This window comes from Botryllus schlosseri, chromosome 1 (assembly GCF_051294905.1).
Source record: "Botryllus schlosseri isolate E-star chromosome 1, Bs_hap1, whole genome shotgun sequence".
In the NCBI taxonomy this organism is placed as follows: Eukaryota; Metazoa; Chordata; class Ascidiacea; order Stolidobranchia; family Styelidae; genus Botryllus; species Botryllus schlosseri.
The window spans coordinates 17,451,925-17,466,551 of NC_137236.1; the positions used below are offsets into that span (position 1 = coordinate 17,451,925).

A 14,627-nucleotide genomic window follows, 5' to 3' on the forward strand; every position below is an offset into this window, starting at 1 on the left:
AATACTAGAATTCTCCACGGGTCCAGATTTCGATAAAATAAGGTTTTTTTCATGTAAAAATTTGTCAGTTTTCATGCTAAAAGATTTTTTCAGGTCTACTACTTCGGAAGAACAGACAGCTCCATCCAGAAATAAAGATAAGTACCGGTAATACAATTCTAACATTATGTGAGAAACACCTAATTTAAGTACATGGGGTCAAAATAAAGTTTTTCATCATCAGAATAACAACTGCAGCTGGTGAACGTTCTTTATTCATTCTTGCCAAGCTAGTTAGTTGGGACAGACACTTTATACCCGAAAATGTAGGAAAGTATCTTTCGTTGGACTACAACAAAGTTTTAATTATTTCTACCATAATACGAGATGTAACTAATACTGGAATTGGAAGTGGAATATCGAACCAGATTTCGATAAAATAGGGATTTTTCATGTAAAAATTTGTCAGTTTTCATGCTAAAAGATTTTTTCAGGTCAATCTACTTCGGAAGAACAGACAGCTCCAGCCAGAAATTAAGATAAGTACCGGTAGTACAATTCTAACATTGTGTGAGAAATCCCTAATTTAAGTACACGCGGTTAAAATTAAGTTTTTCATCGTCAAAATATGTGTGAACTTGGATTTTTTAGTCGAAATCTTCCCTTTTTAGGTCCAAAATATCGCCCTAATAATAGCACAGCCAAACAAATAATCTTTTCAACAAACCATGGATCACAGGGGGTAGTATTTGTTTTTCCCAATCCCCAAGTTTGACTTTTCTGAGTTTATTATGATACGATAACTGAAGTAAACTCCATTTCGCAGGTAGTATGTATTGAAATTGGCACCTTTTTGAAATGCATTTGCTGTATGGATTACTGGTAAGCATCTCAGTGTTTTGTAAGTGAACTGGTATAGATCCTTAGAGAATGAATTTGATTCTGTTGCATTCGGTTATCTTCGTGATAAAGATTTTTATGAAGGTTTGTTGATAAAATTTCACTAAAATTGTTAACAATCCGGGAAGTATACTACCTGTGCCAGAGTAAAATTGGTGGTAACGTCATGTGCAACTTTCCATTCCATTACTTAATTATTCTTTAAAAGACACCCTTCTGTCATGCACAACTTATTGCAGAAAACAACAACTGTATCCAGTATAATATCTGCGTGATTACTGAGTAGTTCATTTGTATTGCGAATTTTTGCAACAAATATTTTCTTTTCAATAGTCTTGGATTGATCCTCAAATTCGTCCAACTGATGTCGACTCTTTGAAAAGAGCCCCCTCGGTGTACCGTGCCTGCGCTATCAGACAATCTTGACAGTGACTTGAGGAGTCGTTCGTAACGGGTTTTGTGCCGGCACAGTCACCTTATGCGATACAGACCTTTGTCTCAAGAACCCATGGATACCTGTGATTATGTAAGCCTATTTATTCATTTTATATATCACCATTGATTGTGTAATTTTGCTGGTTTTTGCAGTCCTACTTTTCTCACGAACTATCTCGCAGAGTAGCTTACGGACTATTCGATATGAGTTGAAAAAGGCTTCATATGTGTACACTGTACAGTGTACACTCAACTGTGTACACTGAACAGAGATGTAGTTGAACGTAATGAGCTCGTGTAACTTGTACTTTAACTATTGCTTACTGAACTATAATGCGCTAGGTCAGTGGTTCTCAACCTGGGGGGGCTGAGCACCTCTCCTGCGCTTCTGTAACCCACCTGCGTGAAATATATATATTTACTTCTGCATAAAATTTACAATTTTCCTTTGGTATTTATTGTATTTTCTTGGAGCAGCATTTGGATTTGACCTGTAAAAAAGAGCCGCCATGGCACGCCACGAATCAGAGACTCATCAAGCCTGGGCTGCGGCTGATGGAAAGAATATGAAAAATGCCCTAATGTGCAGGTAGTATGTATTGCAATTGGCACCTTTTTGAAATGCATTTGTTTAAAATACTGGTAAACATCGCAGTTTTTCGTAAGTAAACTGGTATACCCTTAGATAATGAATTTGATTCTGCTGCATTAGGTTATTTTTATTAATGTTTGCTGGTAAAATTTCACTAAAATGATTAACAATCCAGGAAAGTATGCTACTCGTGCTGGAGTAAAATTGGTGGTAAGGTCACATGTAACTTTCCTTTACAATAATTAATTGTTCTATAAAAGACACCCTTTTGTCACATACAATTGTATCCAGTCTGATATCTGTGTGTATACTGAATGCTGGTGACGTCATATTTTGTGATACGATTGTTGATCTACAACGTTCTTTTGAGTTCTTCACTAGTTGCTGACGATTACCTCTGACGAGTCTCAGCCGAAGATATTCGTGCTCATTTCAATATGCATATACTATTTAATTTTATATTGAAGTTTTGTACCTCGAAGAAGCTGTTCGAATATTGAATAGTTCCTTTGTATCGCAAATTTTTAAAACAAGTATTTTCTTTTCAACAGTCTTGGATTGATCCTCAAATTCATCCAACTGATGTCGACTCTTCGAAAAGTCACCCTGGTTCTACCGTGCCTGTGCTAACAGACAATGTTAATAGTGACGTGAGGAATCATCTGAACGGATTTTGTGCCAGTGCAGTCATCTTTTGCGATACATACTTTTGCCTCAAGAACCCATGTGATTATGTAAGTCTATTTATTAATTTCATATATCACCATTGATTATGTAATGTGCTGGTATTTGCAGTCCTAATTTTATCAAAAACTATCTATATATGCGATATGAGCTGAAGAAAGGCTTGATCTGTGTACATTGAACAGAGGTGTTGTTGAATGTAAAGAGCTGGTGTAATTTGTATTTAAACTATTGCTTACTGAACTATACTTGGACTAGGTGAACATCAAATTGAGATCATTTCCCATATTGTGCTAATTCCAATTAATTTCGTTAGTTAAATTTAATCAGGAAGGAAAGATTTTGGAAGATTGAGAACAGTTACAATTAGTGCAATCAAGGAAAAGTATTCAACACTTTCGATAAGATGTCACAGAGTTTTTGTACTAAAGACAATCAACGTGTACTTTGTCTGATATATTTTCTCATCTCAATTCAAAGCAGCTATAAATTCTTAGAAACAAAGTTACATGTAAAGCCTTCCGTATGTCAATTATTATAATGGAAATCCGAACCCATAGAAATAACCTACTATATTTATTGTCGGATCTTGTTTGCAATCAATTACATTTTCAGCAAAACGAGGTTGATGAAGTCAACTTTCTTCTTCTCCAAGCCAAATTGAGAGACTAACGAATATAATCCAAGACCCCAGCGCATGTCTTATTGAAGCAGGTACCGTAATCTTTCTGTTTTGTGGAACATACAAATTTACATAGACCTGCGACGTTCTGCTTCATTTCATTCTGAGTTACAGTTCTGCATTCTCACTGTTGTCTGTGCGTCTGAATGTCAATGTAAATGTCAAAATGGCCGAATTGAAAAAAACGCGGACCTTATTCAAGATATTTTTATTAGTCGTTATGCTAATTTTAGTCCTTCTCAGTGATAGGATTTCCTGCGCCTGTGTAACCTGCATGTGTGAAATATTTATAATTATTTCTGCATAAAATTTAGAATTTTCATTGACATATTCAAAACATTGGAATTTAATCACACTTTCAAGGAGCGCAACTTGGAGTCGACCAAAGAAACAAACACCATGGCACGCCACGAATCAGAGATTGACCGAGCTTGGATTACAGCTGATGGCAAGAATATAAAACTGCTTCAGTGAAAATGGAGTATTCAGAGACATTGTTGACGTTTTGAGCTGCTATGCATTGGATTGTCATACCCTAAAGGAGTGGGTCTCAAACAGGAGAAAGCATTTGAAGGGGTGTGAAGCCGCTGTCAACTAAAATCTTTTTCAGACATGGCAGCTTGTAGTTATTTCTCTGTGTATGGTCAGAATTTAATATTTGAATATTCTCTTATCAACAATCATTACCGTCACTGCCATCCAACTATCCATCCGTTGGGATTTCTAGCGTTCTGGTTGCTTTTTTAAATTTTATGATACGACGATAAGGGGTGGGTGAATTTTTTTACTATCATAAGGGGGCGTGTCCAAAAATGTTTAAGAACCACTGTCCTAATGACTTCCAGATTTCATATATTGCAGCAGACTGGTAAATAACAACAAAATCTTTTCTGTAAATCTGCAAAATTTGTATGGACTCAAAGAAACGATTTCTTTGCTATTTAAACAAAAGTGATTGGCATTAACTGGATATAAATACTTGTAATGCAAGCCCTAGAATATTTTGATGCCTGGTTAGCAGGCCTAATTTCATTTTAAGATTAAAAAAATACTTATGGTTGTTTATCGTGGTAGTGGTACTGATACATTCGTTGTTTGTTTGCTTGTTTATAATCAAATTAGAAATTTACAAGCCATAATTTGATCAGTTTTAAATAAGTTGTAATGATTTGTGTTGATCATGTTTTCTGCTAACGGACGTAACCAATGAATTTGATTCCATGCCCCTGTCACGAAAGTTTAAGATACTAAATGATATTTTGTTTTCACTATCCCTATGCATTCATTTTCATGATTGAGCGTGTTGCATGATATTTGTAGTGAGTTTGCTCTTAATCATTTGTGATGTTCGTGATTTCATGGACTATTCCGGACACGGTTTCAACTGCTGATCTGAATTTATGAAACCCTGTCACAGCAGCTATTGGAAATTTCAATGTTTGCACGTATTTAATCACCCAGGTTGGGTATTATAAGAGTCATTTATTCATGAATCAATAAAATCTGATTTTATTTTGAGCCCTGCGTTCCGGTGACTAGTCAACCAGCCACTTTGAGACTGAACACTTTTTAGGTAAACACTTTTAATTTAAACACTTCGCAACACTTCTAGGCGTTCAATTTTTGGATCACGTTTCGTGTTCAATTTTCCGGGTTGAGCAACACTTCAAAACTTAGAGTGTATCTTCAGATGTTATATTATAGATAGGTCTTGCGCTGTCAGATCATCATGTGTCTCTCTCGATACATAGAAACCGTGTTTACCGCATATACGGCACTGCTTGCGGAGTTAGGAAATGTAATACAAATATATTCAAACTGATGTCTTACAAAAAGCCTTGAGGTGGGCCGTGCTATAAGTCGGCAGTTACGGAAAACAATGAAGAATATAGGCCTGGTGTAAATGACCATAGAAGTCGACAAACACCATGAATACCACAAAACAAACAAACAAATACAAATATATTCAAACTGATGTTACTTCCATCTTCCACAAAATGAAAATAAAATGTTATTATATACAATGTTTGTTACCATCTATCGAAACTATCGGATTGTACACATAGGAAATAGTAATTATAAGTCTAGTGATGATCGAACAATCCGTCATTTCGGTATATAGACGAAGAAGCGGGACATATACGGGAATGCGGTTTCGGGTGATTCGCAATGTGGTATCATATGGATTGAAGATGTGCGTTTTCAGAGGATTGTGTACACTCCAGAAAGAGAGTGGGACCGCCAAGTCATTTTAGAAATTGTGACTGCAAGGTAAACACTGATCGACAATGATGTCAGAAATCTCCTTCGCATATCTGCACTATTCAGTTGAAGGATTCTCATCATTAGACCTGACGTATGACATGACACCATACCTTTAAACGAAATGAAATTGAACCTTGAAATTTAGAAAACCGTAACAAATAACGCATACTATGAATCCAACGATGCGATTTATTTCTGGAATTTTAATATTTGCAAATTCCATTATCACGTTACCCTACGATGGCAATCGATTTCCAACAACTGAAGAAATGATGGAAAGACTTTCTGACTTGGAATATCGGCTCAGTTTGAAAATGCTACAACAGCTTGGTAAGCATATGCATGAGCAAGAATATGTAGGCATGCGACGCTAATCTAAAATACTGTAACAATCAACTGAGTGGCTCTAGACACGGGTGCAACGGCAACCTATATTCCAATTCAGAATGCTCCAGGAGTCGCGAGATTATGAGGTATTGTCATTACTTTGTTTATCTTGAACCCTCTGGTAGCAGATTTCATGTGTCTGAAATCTGGCGAGGTTGGCGTTCACGATTGCAAAGAAGTCGACTACTGGCGAAGCCGCGCATTTGTCAATATGGATACAAACTGAGCTCTGACTGGATACAATGCTGTGGCACAGTAGACACCGCGTTGTTCCGTGGCGTTGCGATTATCCCAAAAATGACGATTTTCATAATCAAATGCGATTATTAAGGGTGTAGTAGGTGATCTTTTAGGAATAATATTGACATTTTCGGAATGTAAACGACAGTGGCTTTCAAATGAACATTATTTATAATATAATTTTAGTATAAATTATAAGGTATTTTCAGTTCGAATCATCGGGCTGCAGCAACAAGCCTGCTACATCTTTGTTCCCGTAAATATACTAAACAATCGTTTGTCCTTAACAGAGATTCGACGTGGATGATTTATAGACATTTGCCCGATATTCCGATATGCAATCACCATCTGACGTATATCAGGCCTATTCGTGATCAATTGTCAATTCAGAGGCCCTGCTCGACTCGTAGCTGAAACGCCGCGCATTAAATGCAATTTTGACTGTAATAATGTTCTTGATTAGTCATTCACAAATACCGTTGGAGAAACATATTCATGCCTTTTTTGGCATCCGCATCACTCCTATATATTGTAAATCACGAGATCATATCCTGCTACCTCCCTTCCCCCTGATAAAACGGTCTTATGCTAAATGAGTTTCAGAGCGTATGCGGTTTACCCTATCGCGTTCATGAGCCGTTACAGACTCGTTCATAGAGTGGGCAGTAGGCTACAAGTAAGAATTCCGCGCTGAAATTTTATTTTGTAGAAATAGGCATCAAAGCAGATCGGGGCAAAGTGCGGTCCGCGGGCCAAATGCGGCCCGAGGAGCTATTCTGAGCGACCCGCGTGCCCGTTGCCTGGAATTAAAAATAGAAACCCAACTTTTATATATTGCTGCGAGCAATAAAACCATAGGCTGTATAAACTGAACCGGAATGGATAATGGTTTATTTTGAAGCCTGTTCATTATTATGTCGCGATTACGCAGCCTACGTCCCTCGCAGGCTCGCATGCGCAATCTGGATTTAAAATAACGCCAATGTAGCAACGTATGACGTAACTAAAGTCACTCTCTCGATATAGTAAGCTCAAACCTTCTTTGCTGCCATTGTCATATATTGCATCACACGTTCTGTGCTTCAAATCGATTTGTTATAGGCTAGGTTTCCAAGTAGGCCTACCTATTTCATAAAACAAGTCGTTAAGTGATCGTTTTTACTATGAGACATCATCATCCATAAAGAATGAAAGGCATGTCGAAAAAAGAAATCCGAAGGCTGAAATTCGAATGCGGTATGGTGCGCTAAACATAGGGCCCTGACTGGCGCACCCCAAATCCACCCAATTGGAGGGAGCTCGAGCTCGAAGGATCCCCAAATTATTACCTAAATGAACATAAATTATAAGCATTTTTTAAGATATTTATATAACTTCATTCAAATTTTCTTCGCGTTTCGCGCAATTTATCGTGACTAGTTGTCTTGATATTGATATGGGTACCCCTTTCTCTGACAAAATATTAATAAAAATTTATAGAGATCATCATTTCGGCGTCGGCCGTTACCGGGTCACGACCCACCAAGACGTTGACAATGACGTTTCTGCTAACATGCGACTCTGCGAAGTGTGCTGCCTAAAAGCTCCTATCTTTTCATTGTATCGCAGTTTTGTGGTGTTCGGAAATGATGAAAATAATAATAAACTGATACTGACACTGCTCGGCGGAGAGGAAACCTTGACGAAAAGTACCGTCTCATGTTGGCCGAAACCGACATTGATATGGATTTCGATTTCACCAAGCCGCAACTGTTCAGAAGGCAGCCATCAATACCATAAACTTTATAGTATCCCAAATACCTCTTAATTTCCTAATATAAAAACGTGGATTCACGAGAATTTGAAATGTATCATGTTACACATTGTTTCGAATTAAGACGGAACATAAATATCTTTTTTTTTTTGGAAAATTTCCTATTATCTAATATTAATGAATCCACCTAGCAGCATTTAAGGCCCTAAGATGCAGCTGGAATCACAAAATTTTCCAAATTTTTTTTATTGCAGAATCTTGAAGTATGAAACTAGTTCTTTTCAAAAATGTATTGCTCTTGTCTGATTTCGAATTAGAAGTATGTTGAAATACGATTTCAAATCCCCCATTTTCGTAGAAATTCACCCCCCATACTCTTTCATTCATTTAAACTCACTCAAAATTGTCTATAAGCATTCTGCCAAGCTGATTTTATACAATAAATAGAAGAGCCATATGTCTAATCGATGAAGCGTGACTTTCAAAACATTCAGCAGCCCAGCAGCAGCCGATCGCTTACCTGGGAAGAGCTGAAAGCTGTTGATATTATGAGCGTTGTTTATCGTATTGTATATTTTTCAAGATTGCATTGGTATATTGTTAATAGCTATTAGCTAATCGCTTAATTGACGATTAGGACAAAGACATACACTACGAAGTCATTTGGCATAGGGAAAGATAAAACCGTGGTAGAAAAGAACCAGTGGTTCCTGAGCAGGAGCTGAACAATCGAAGAAATCTTTTGAAAAAGATTGGAGCTTTCACCGCCTTCAACATCTGATAATGATGGTTCGGATTCGGCGGAATCGTTTTTCCTCGCAATTTCTACATTTTTGATGCAGTTGTTCTCAACACTGTGAATTACCTGACTGTGGCTCATCCGGCAAAGGATATTGGAACTGCACAGGCTATGCATAAGGGTCATGCAACTCAAATTGGTGTCGCAGTGTTATGATGAAATTGATGCTAAAATTGTATGTTTGAAAGATGTTGGGGGGGGGGGGGGAAATATGCGTGTAGTATCTTGACTCATACCAACCAAAATGGGTATTTCGACAATGTCACAATATTCTTGACATGTTGTTCCGTTTTCAAAACATCTAACTCATGTTTAGTTCAAGGTTTGCAAATTTTTCGAATATGGTATAGCAGTTTTGAGAAAAAATCATCAAATCAATCATACTTTATACGACTTATTTTGCATTTAGGCACATTCAATTGTCTTCAAATTTGGCTATATACTGAATAAAGCATGCCTGCACCATTTAAAAGCAACAAATTTCAAATACCTGCTTTACTTTTTCACCAAAATATTTTTCAATTTTCAAAGTTGATTTTCTCCCATTTCTAGTTTTTGGTAATATGATGTCGCGGGGACACGAAATTTTGATATCAGGTGACCTTCAATCCTGATCAAACTTTGCTCAGTACTAGCAATAAGACTGTTCTACCTGGTGAACTTATTGTTTTTGCTATAGGAGTTTAGGTGTACTTACTATGTTACTGATGATCTGAATTTTGTGAAAAATATTAGAAAATTCGGCACCGTACTGATATCAAACAAATATTTTGGTAATTTTTTCGAAAATTCGTTAGTTTCAAGCAGTTCACCAGGTGGTTAGAGACCTCAGAACACTTTATGAAGCCTTGGTTAGAATCTCTCAGCATCCATTGATGAGACAGGCGTTTCTCCGTACTAACCGTCCGATTCACCAATCTCCCCCCCAATTTGGGCCCAAGGAATTACTGTGAAATGCTGAAATTTATACCGTACATGAAGTTAGGTATGAATAGCTTACACACCAATTTTTGAGAATCTAGGATTGACTGTTCATAAAATATCGCAATTTGAAAATTTTGCGAGTCTAGCTGCACCTTAGGGCCTTAATAACAAGATAATTCACTGCTTTCCATTCAGAAATAAAATTATTACGCTGGAGAATATAGCTAAACATTTTGACCCTGCCCATCAGCGTATTTTCTGTTTCTCATCTGGCCATTTTCTTCCAACAAAATATATATATATATATGGTTATCGGCCTGTGCTGTATACTTATTGGGCGCAATTTTATCTCTCTATCTCTATTAAGGGCCTCTGATAAGGTGTCGAGGTCGTCAGGGCGGTTGAGAACCACAGTCATGACTTACAGCATATATATATAGAAATGTTATTCACTACATTAGCAGCTGTCCAGGAAATGAAGTTCCAATAACTTGATGATTTTGTCTTCAGATAAGTGTGCGGTTGAATGGAATGGCATCTGTTACTTTGCCTTATTCTATCATCCCGGAAAAATAAATCGAGAGGCTGCAAGATTAGCGTGCGAAAAACGAGGCGCAGAGCTTGGCAACATATACGCAGAGAAGCAATACCACGATATTATGGAATATCTGAGACCATATATCTCTGCCAGGCTTGATGAAGGAACAGCCTTTGGTGTGAGGACCGGAATGAGATGCGATCCCAAGGTTACCAATATTTAAATTTCACCACACACTCATAGAGAAACGAGTGTGTACGTCCACTCGTCTACCACCCCTGATATACGGGTGTGAATATACACCCATGGCACAAGAAACCTGAACCTACCTCATACTTATGCTGTAGCATGAATCGAGTACAACATTTTAAATAAAATTACGCCTCGGAACGTAGGAAGGTAAGCACGTAGGCACTAATAGAGTTTTATGACAGCGGTATAATTCTGAGTTTGGGTGTGTGTGTGTACGTACGCGAATACGCGAGATAGCGTAGTGGTATGATCCACAGCTGCAACACCAATGGATTATGATTTCGAGTCCGATCGATGTCGACTCCATAACTCCTGCTTAAGCGTTGGAGGTTTATCCAGGCTCCGCGTAAGCGGTGTCTCATAAAAAGACTAAAAGTTGGCCGCGATACACGTCGGTAAATAGGACTACGGAATAAAAATATAAAGTATCGGCCTGGTGTAAGATGACCAATGTTTTCGAAACACCATGAATATCGAACAAACAAAGACATTCTTTTCTCCAAGATCGTAGATATCTATACATACATGTTTTGCGCCGGAAAAGGAAAAAGATATCTATAATTATGAGCATTGGCAAATATTGCAAATAGGACGCTGTTCAAGGAAATTGAGCTAGATATTCAAACGAATCTTGAAAATAATCCGTGACTCGAGACATCGTATGAATCATTGAAAGCCTAAGGTTTCCATAGATGCAAATGGAGAGAGTTCAAGGATTAGAATGGACAGGTATCCGGAAAGTCTTTTGGGAATAGGATTACATGTAGACTTTCACTTATCAAACGTAACCAGATCGAGGTGGACACAGGATTTGAAATTGCCGATTCATAAATGTGAATTTTGAGTTGTCTGTAATTTAAATGTGCTCAGTTCGACCCCCACACAGTCGCATTTCTTCATTGAAGCACTCTTTCACTGATATCTCATGAAGTTTCATGTTTTTCAATGTTCTTTTTTTTGTCACGTAGTCACGCAGGAAATTACTATCTATCACATAATCTTGTAGGTAGACTTACTGCTGATATGATAACAATGAATACGGAATATACGACATATGAATATCGCAAATGTCCCCAGTCAACATAACGATATATTCAAGTCGAATATATTATATTATGGCGTTTGCGTCGGATAGCGGTATTCGCATGGAACAACCACAAACGACTGCAGTAAAACATTTCCCACACAACAGTCACTAAGTTCAGTGGTTCTTAACCGGTGCTCTTCGGAACACTAAGGTTCCGCCAGCCCGTTTCATTGGTTCCACGGAATCCAAGAGACACGGCACTCTACTGATGTATATGATATGAGATGTACGACGTAAACCGTCTTGGCCATCATTGGTTGCAGATAATTATGCCCTTGGCGGTCTTATCGTCGGATTGCAATACTTTTTGCGTTACGCCTTGTGCAGTGGCGAAGGCAAGGGAAGCTGAGGTTCGGAATCTAAACGCCGTCCTCCGAAATGATAATTTTATCCCCAATGTTTATAAGCTCATTTGTAATTAAACTTTTGCCGTTGTTCTGTTGCGCTGTTTCGACCAAACAATACGGTGAAACTTTCTAAGTTGTAGTCTCCCCTTTCTGAATTGCATAAAACTAGGGTTACCATATTCTGGAATTGGGAAAGGTGGACACTTTTTCAAAATTTTCAAACTTAGAATACCGGTGGAAAATCCTGAGAAAATGGTAAATTTGTCCACTTCCTGGTTGGTTGACTAAAAAATAAAAATTAATGTCAACTTTCGCTCAGCTCCCGAAATACCCGCCTGAGCGTTAGTTCAGTGTAATTTTGTGGTATCTCGGTCAAATTTCGCCCTGTCATTAACCAAAATTCTCGAAAAAGGGGACAAAATCACAAAAAGGAGGACATTTAGGCGTCAGCAAAAGGGATCCGCAAAAGATTGGAAATTAGCGTAAGGGTTCCGCTGGTTCGTAAAGGTCAAGAACCGCTGCGGTATAGTTGTAATGTATCTTATACCACTATAAGAATCGCAATATCCGGTCTGATCGTGCCTGCTGGAGTGGATAGTATAAGCTGCAATAAATATCAATGGGAAGGTCGGGAGTTGGTTGGTTATATGAAATCACTGTGATGTCTGTTTAAGATTGGGATCTACGTCCCACCATTTAGGACTTTGGTTGCAAGGGCTACAAAGTTTTCTAAAATATCATGCACCTATATTCAAAAGTCTTGACATTTAGACCTAGCAAGACCCTACAAATATACACATACAGTTACACATTGTACGGTAAATATACAAGAGGTATTAATATATAAATAGATACATCTATCATATATTTTGTATCGATTTTCAGTTTCACAAGAATTTAATTTTAATTTTCTTAAATCTGAAATGTAACGCAATATAAAATGTATTATCCCCGCTGATTATTATTTTCCAGACTCAAATCGTTTATCTGTCCAACGGCACGAAGGCGCCATTCGTACATTGGAAATCAGGAAATCCTCAAGCAAAATCCGACCAAACCACTGTTCTACTCGACTTACACCCTGAAGGATCCAAGTCTAACGGGATGATGGACAGGAAGCCTTCCCAAGGCTACGCGGCGATTCTATGTCAAATAAGTGTTTAGAATGGAAGTATTTATGTACCTGAGCCGATTGTAATACATTCACCGCGATTTTTCGAATTAAGCGACATGAGGTTATTTCTAGACTTGACCAACTGACTCAGCGTCGAGTTTTTGTTGTTGTTAGTATTGTACATATGGTGTTCGGCTACTATGGCCTTTTACACCAGGTCTCAAGAGTCTGAAGAATCCATTAGCGTCACAACTGTCTGCCGGTGAGGATAACGAATTCAGACACTGGTAGTAAAATCCGTGGATCCGATAACAGTTTTGTGAGCTGAAACGGTATGCCTCGATTCGCCGCTGTCGTCTTCAAGTGATCGCGGCCGTTCGAGCAGCGTTCGCAATGAATTAAAAAGTGGTCGACCGTCTAGTCGATATCGCACGTATCGCATAAACCCGTGTTGTGGCATCCGATTCTGCGAAGGTGCCAGTGGAGTCTGCAGTGGCCCGTTTGCAATCTTATCAGAATTGATGAGATTTTTCGTAAGGATATGCTGCAGCTTGGCAAGATTGTTTGCGAAGCAAATATTTCGCGATATTGCGAATAATCATCTGATTCCTTGAATTCATCATTCCATCTTTCATCACAGTGTTTGGCGTCGAGTTGTAGATACTGTGCTCCTGTGGCACCCGGGAAAAATTGTGAAATAATAGTGCTATTCGTGTTTTATATATATATATGTGTATCATCATCAACATGCGATACTGGGACATTTATCCGGGGTGTTCAACAAAATACTCCTACTTTTCAAATTGTTACAGTAGGATTTCCTTACTTCCAATCCCAAAACAAGCATATATCTTTCAGACTAATTCCGTTTCCGCTTAACAGTTTTATGAAAAAACTTCACTTTCGTCTTGCTCTGCGAATCTAGTTAAATATAGAAAGTAGGTTGAATATATTTTTCATCACCTTTCTAGTAATATTCTCATAACAACGGTCAAAAACCTCTGATTCAGGGAAAACGAATTTATTTTGTATCATTGCACCTACAATGTCATTAGGTATATTTTGATATTCGCGAAGATGCTCTACCCATTTAGGAAGGCAGGTCGGATATTGTTGAAAGTATATGTCAACACAGGGTTGTAACCTAGTTACAAGGTTCCGAGTGACAAGTCGATCTCACTTTTATAGTTTTGACGCTAGTCAAGTCGAGTCATTTTCAATTCAACATCGAGTCAAGTCCGAGTCCAAGTCCAAGTCAGTTTGTAGAGAGTCGACTTCGCGTCAAACTGTTGTGACTAGATTCCTAGCTCAAGTCACTGTGTTCACAGTTCAGTTTTGAGTTCGATTCGGTTCAACCCACATTTTCAACTCTACTCAAGTGATATAGAATGGCTCGTAATTTTTCTCACTCGTGACAGTTCCTTGCCCGATATATACGAAACGGAATATTGTATTTACTTGAGTGAGTACTATAAGTATAGAGCAAACTACTTGAAGACTTTAAAAAGTCCAAGTACTTCATTACCGGCTAGCTCTGATCCGAAACGAGCAATTTCTCATGTAAGCCTTTATTTTTGGCTGTCTCGTCGCTTCTTCTCTTTACACATTTTGACAGTAAATCAGAGGTTTCCAGGTTGGGAATCGTTTTA

General features: G+C 38.1%; 1 protein-coding gene across 1 annotated transcript; it reads left to right on the plus strand.

Moving 5' to 3' along the window:
• Nucleotides 1–5,682: 5,682 nt before the first annotated feature.
• On the plus strand, nt 5,683–13,106 carry LOC145443740 (uncharacterized). The gene is made up of 3 exons (XM_080321696.1): nt 5,683–5,867; nt 10,151–10,386; nt 12,837–13,106. The coding sequence occupies exons 1-3, from the start codon at nt 5,708–5,710 to the stop codon at nt 13,026–13,028; spliced, it is 588 nt and encodes a 195-aa protein (XP_080177822.1). The 5' UTR covers nt 5,683–5,707; the 3' UTR covers nt 13,029–13,106.
• The last annotated feature ends 1,521 nt before the right edge of the window (nt 13,107–14,627 follow it).

Coding starts and splice junctions, on each gene's coding strand:
- LOC145443740 (XM_080321696.1), top strand. CDS start 5,708: ATGAATCCAACGATGCGATTTATTTCTGGAATTTTAATATTTGCAAAT. Junction 5,868..10,150: donor GAAAATGCTACAACAGCTTG/GTAAGCATATGC, acceptor TTTTGTCTTCAG/ATAAGTGTGCGGTTGAATGG. Junction 10,387..12,836: donor GAATGAGATGCGATCCCAAG/GTTACCAATATT, acceptor ATTATTTTCCAG/ACTCAAATCGTTTATCTGTC.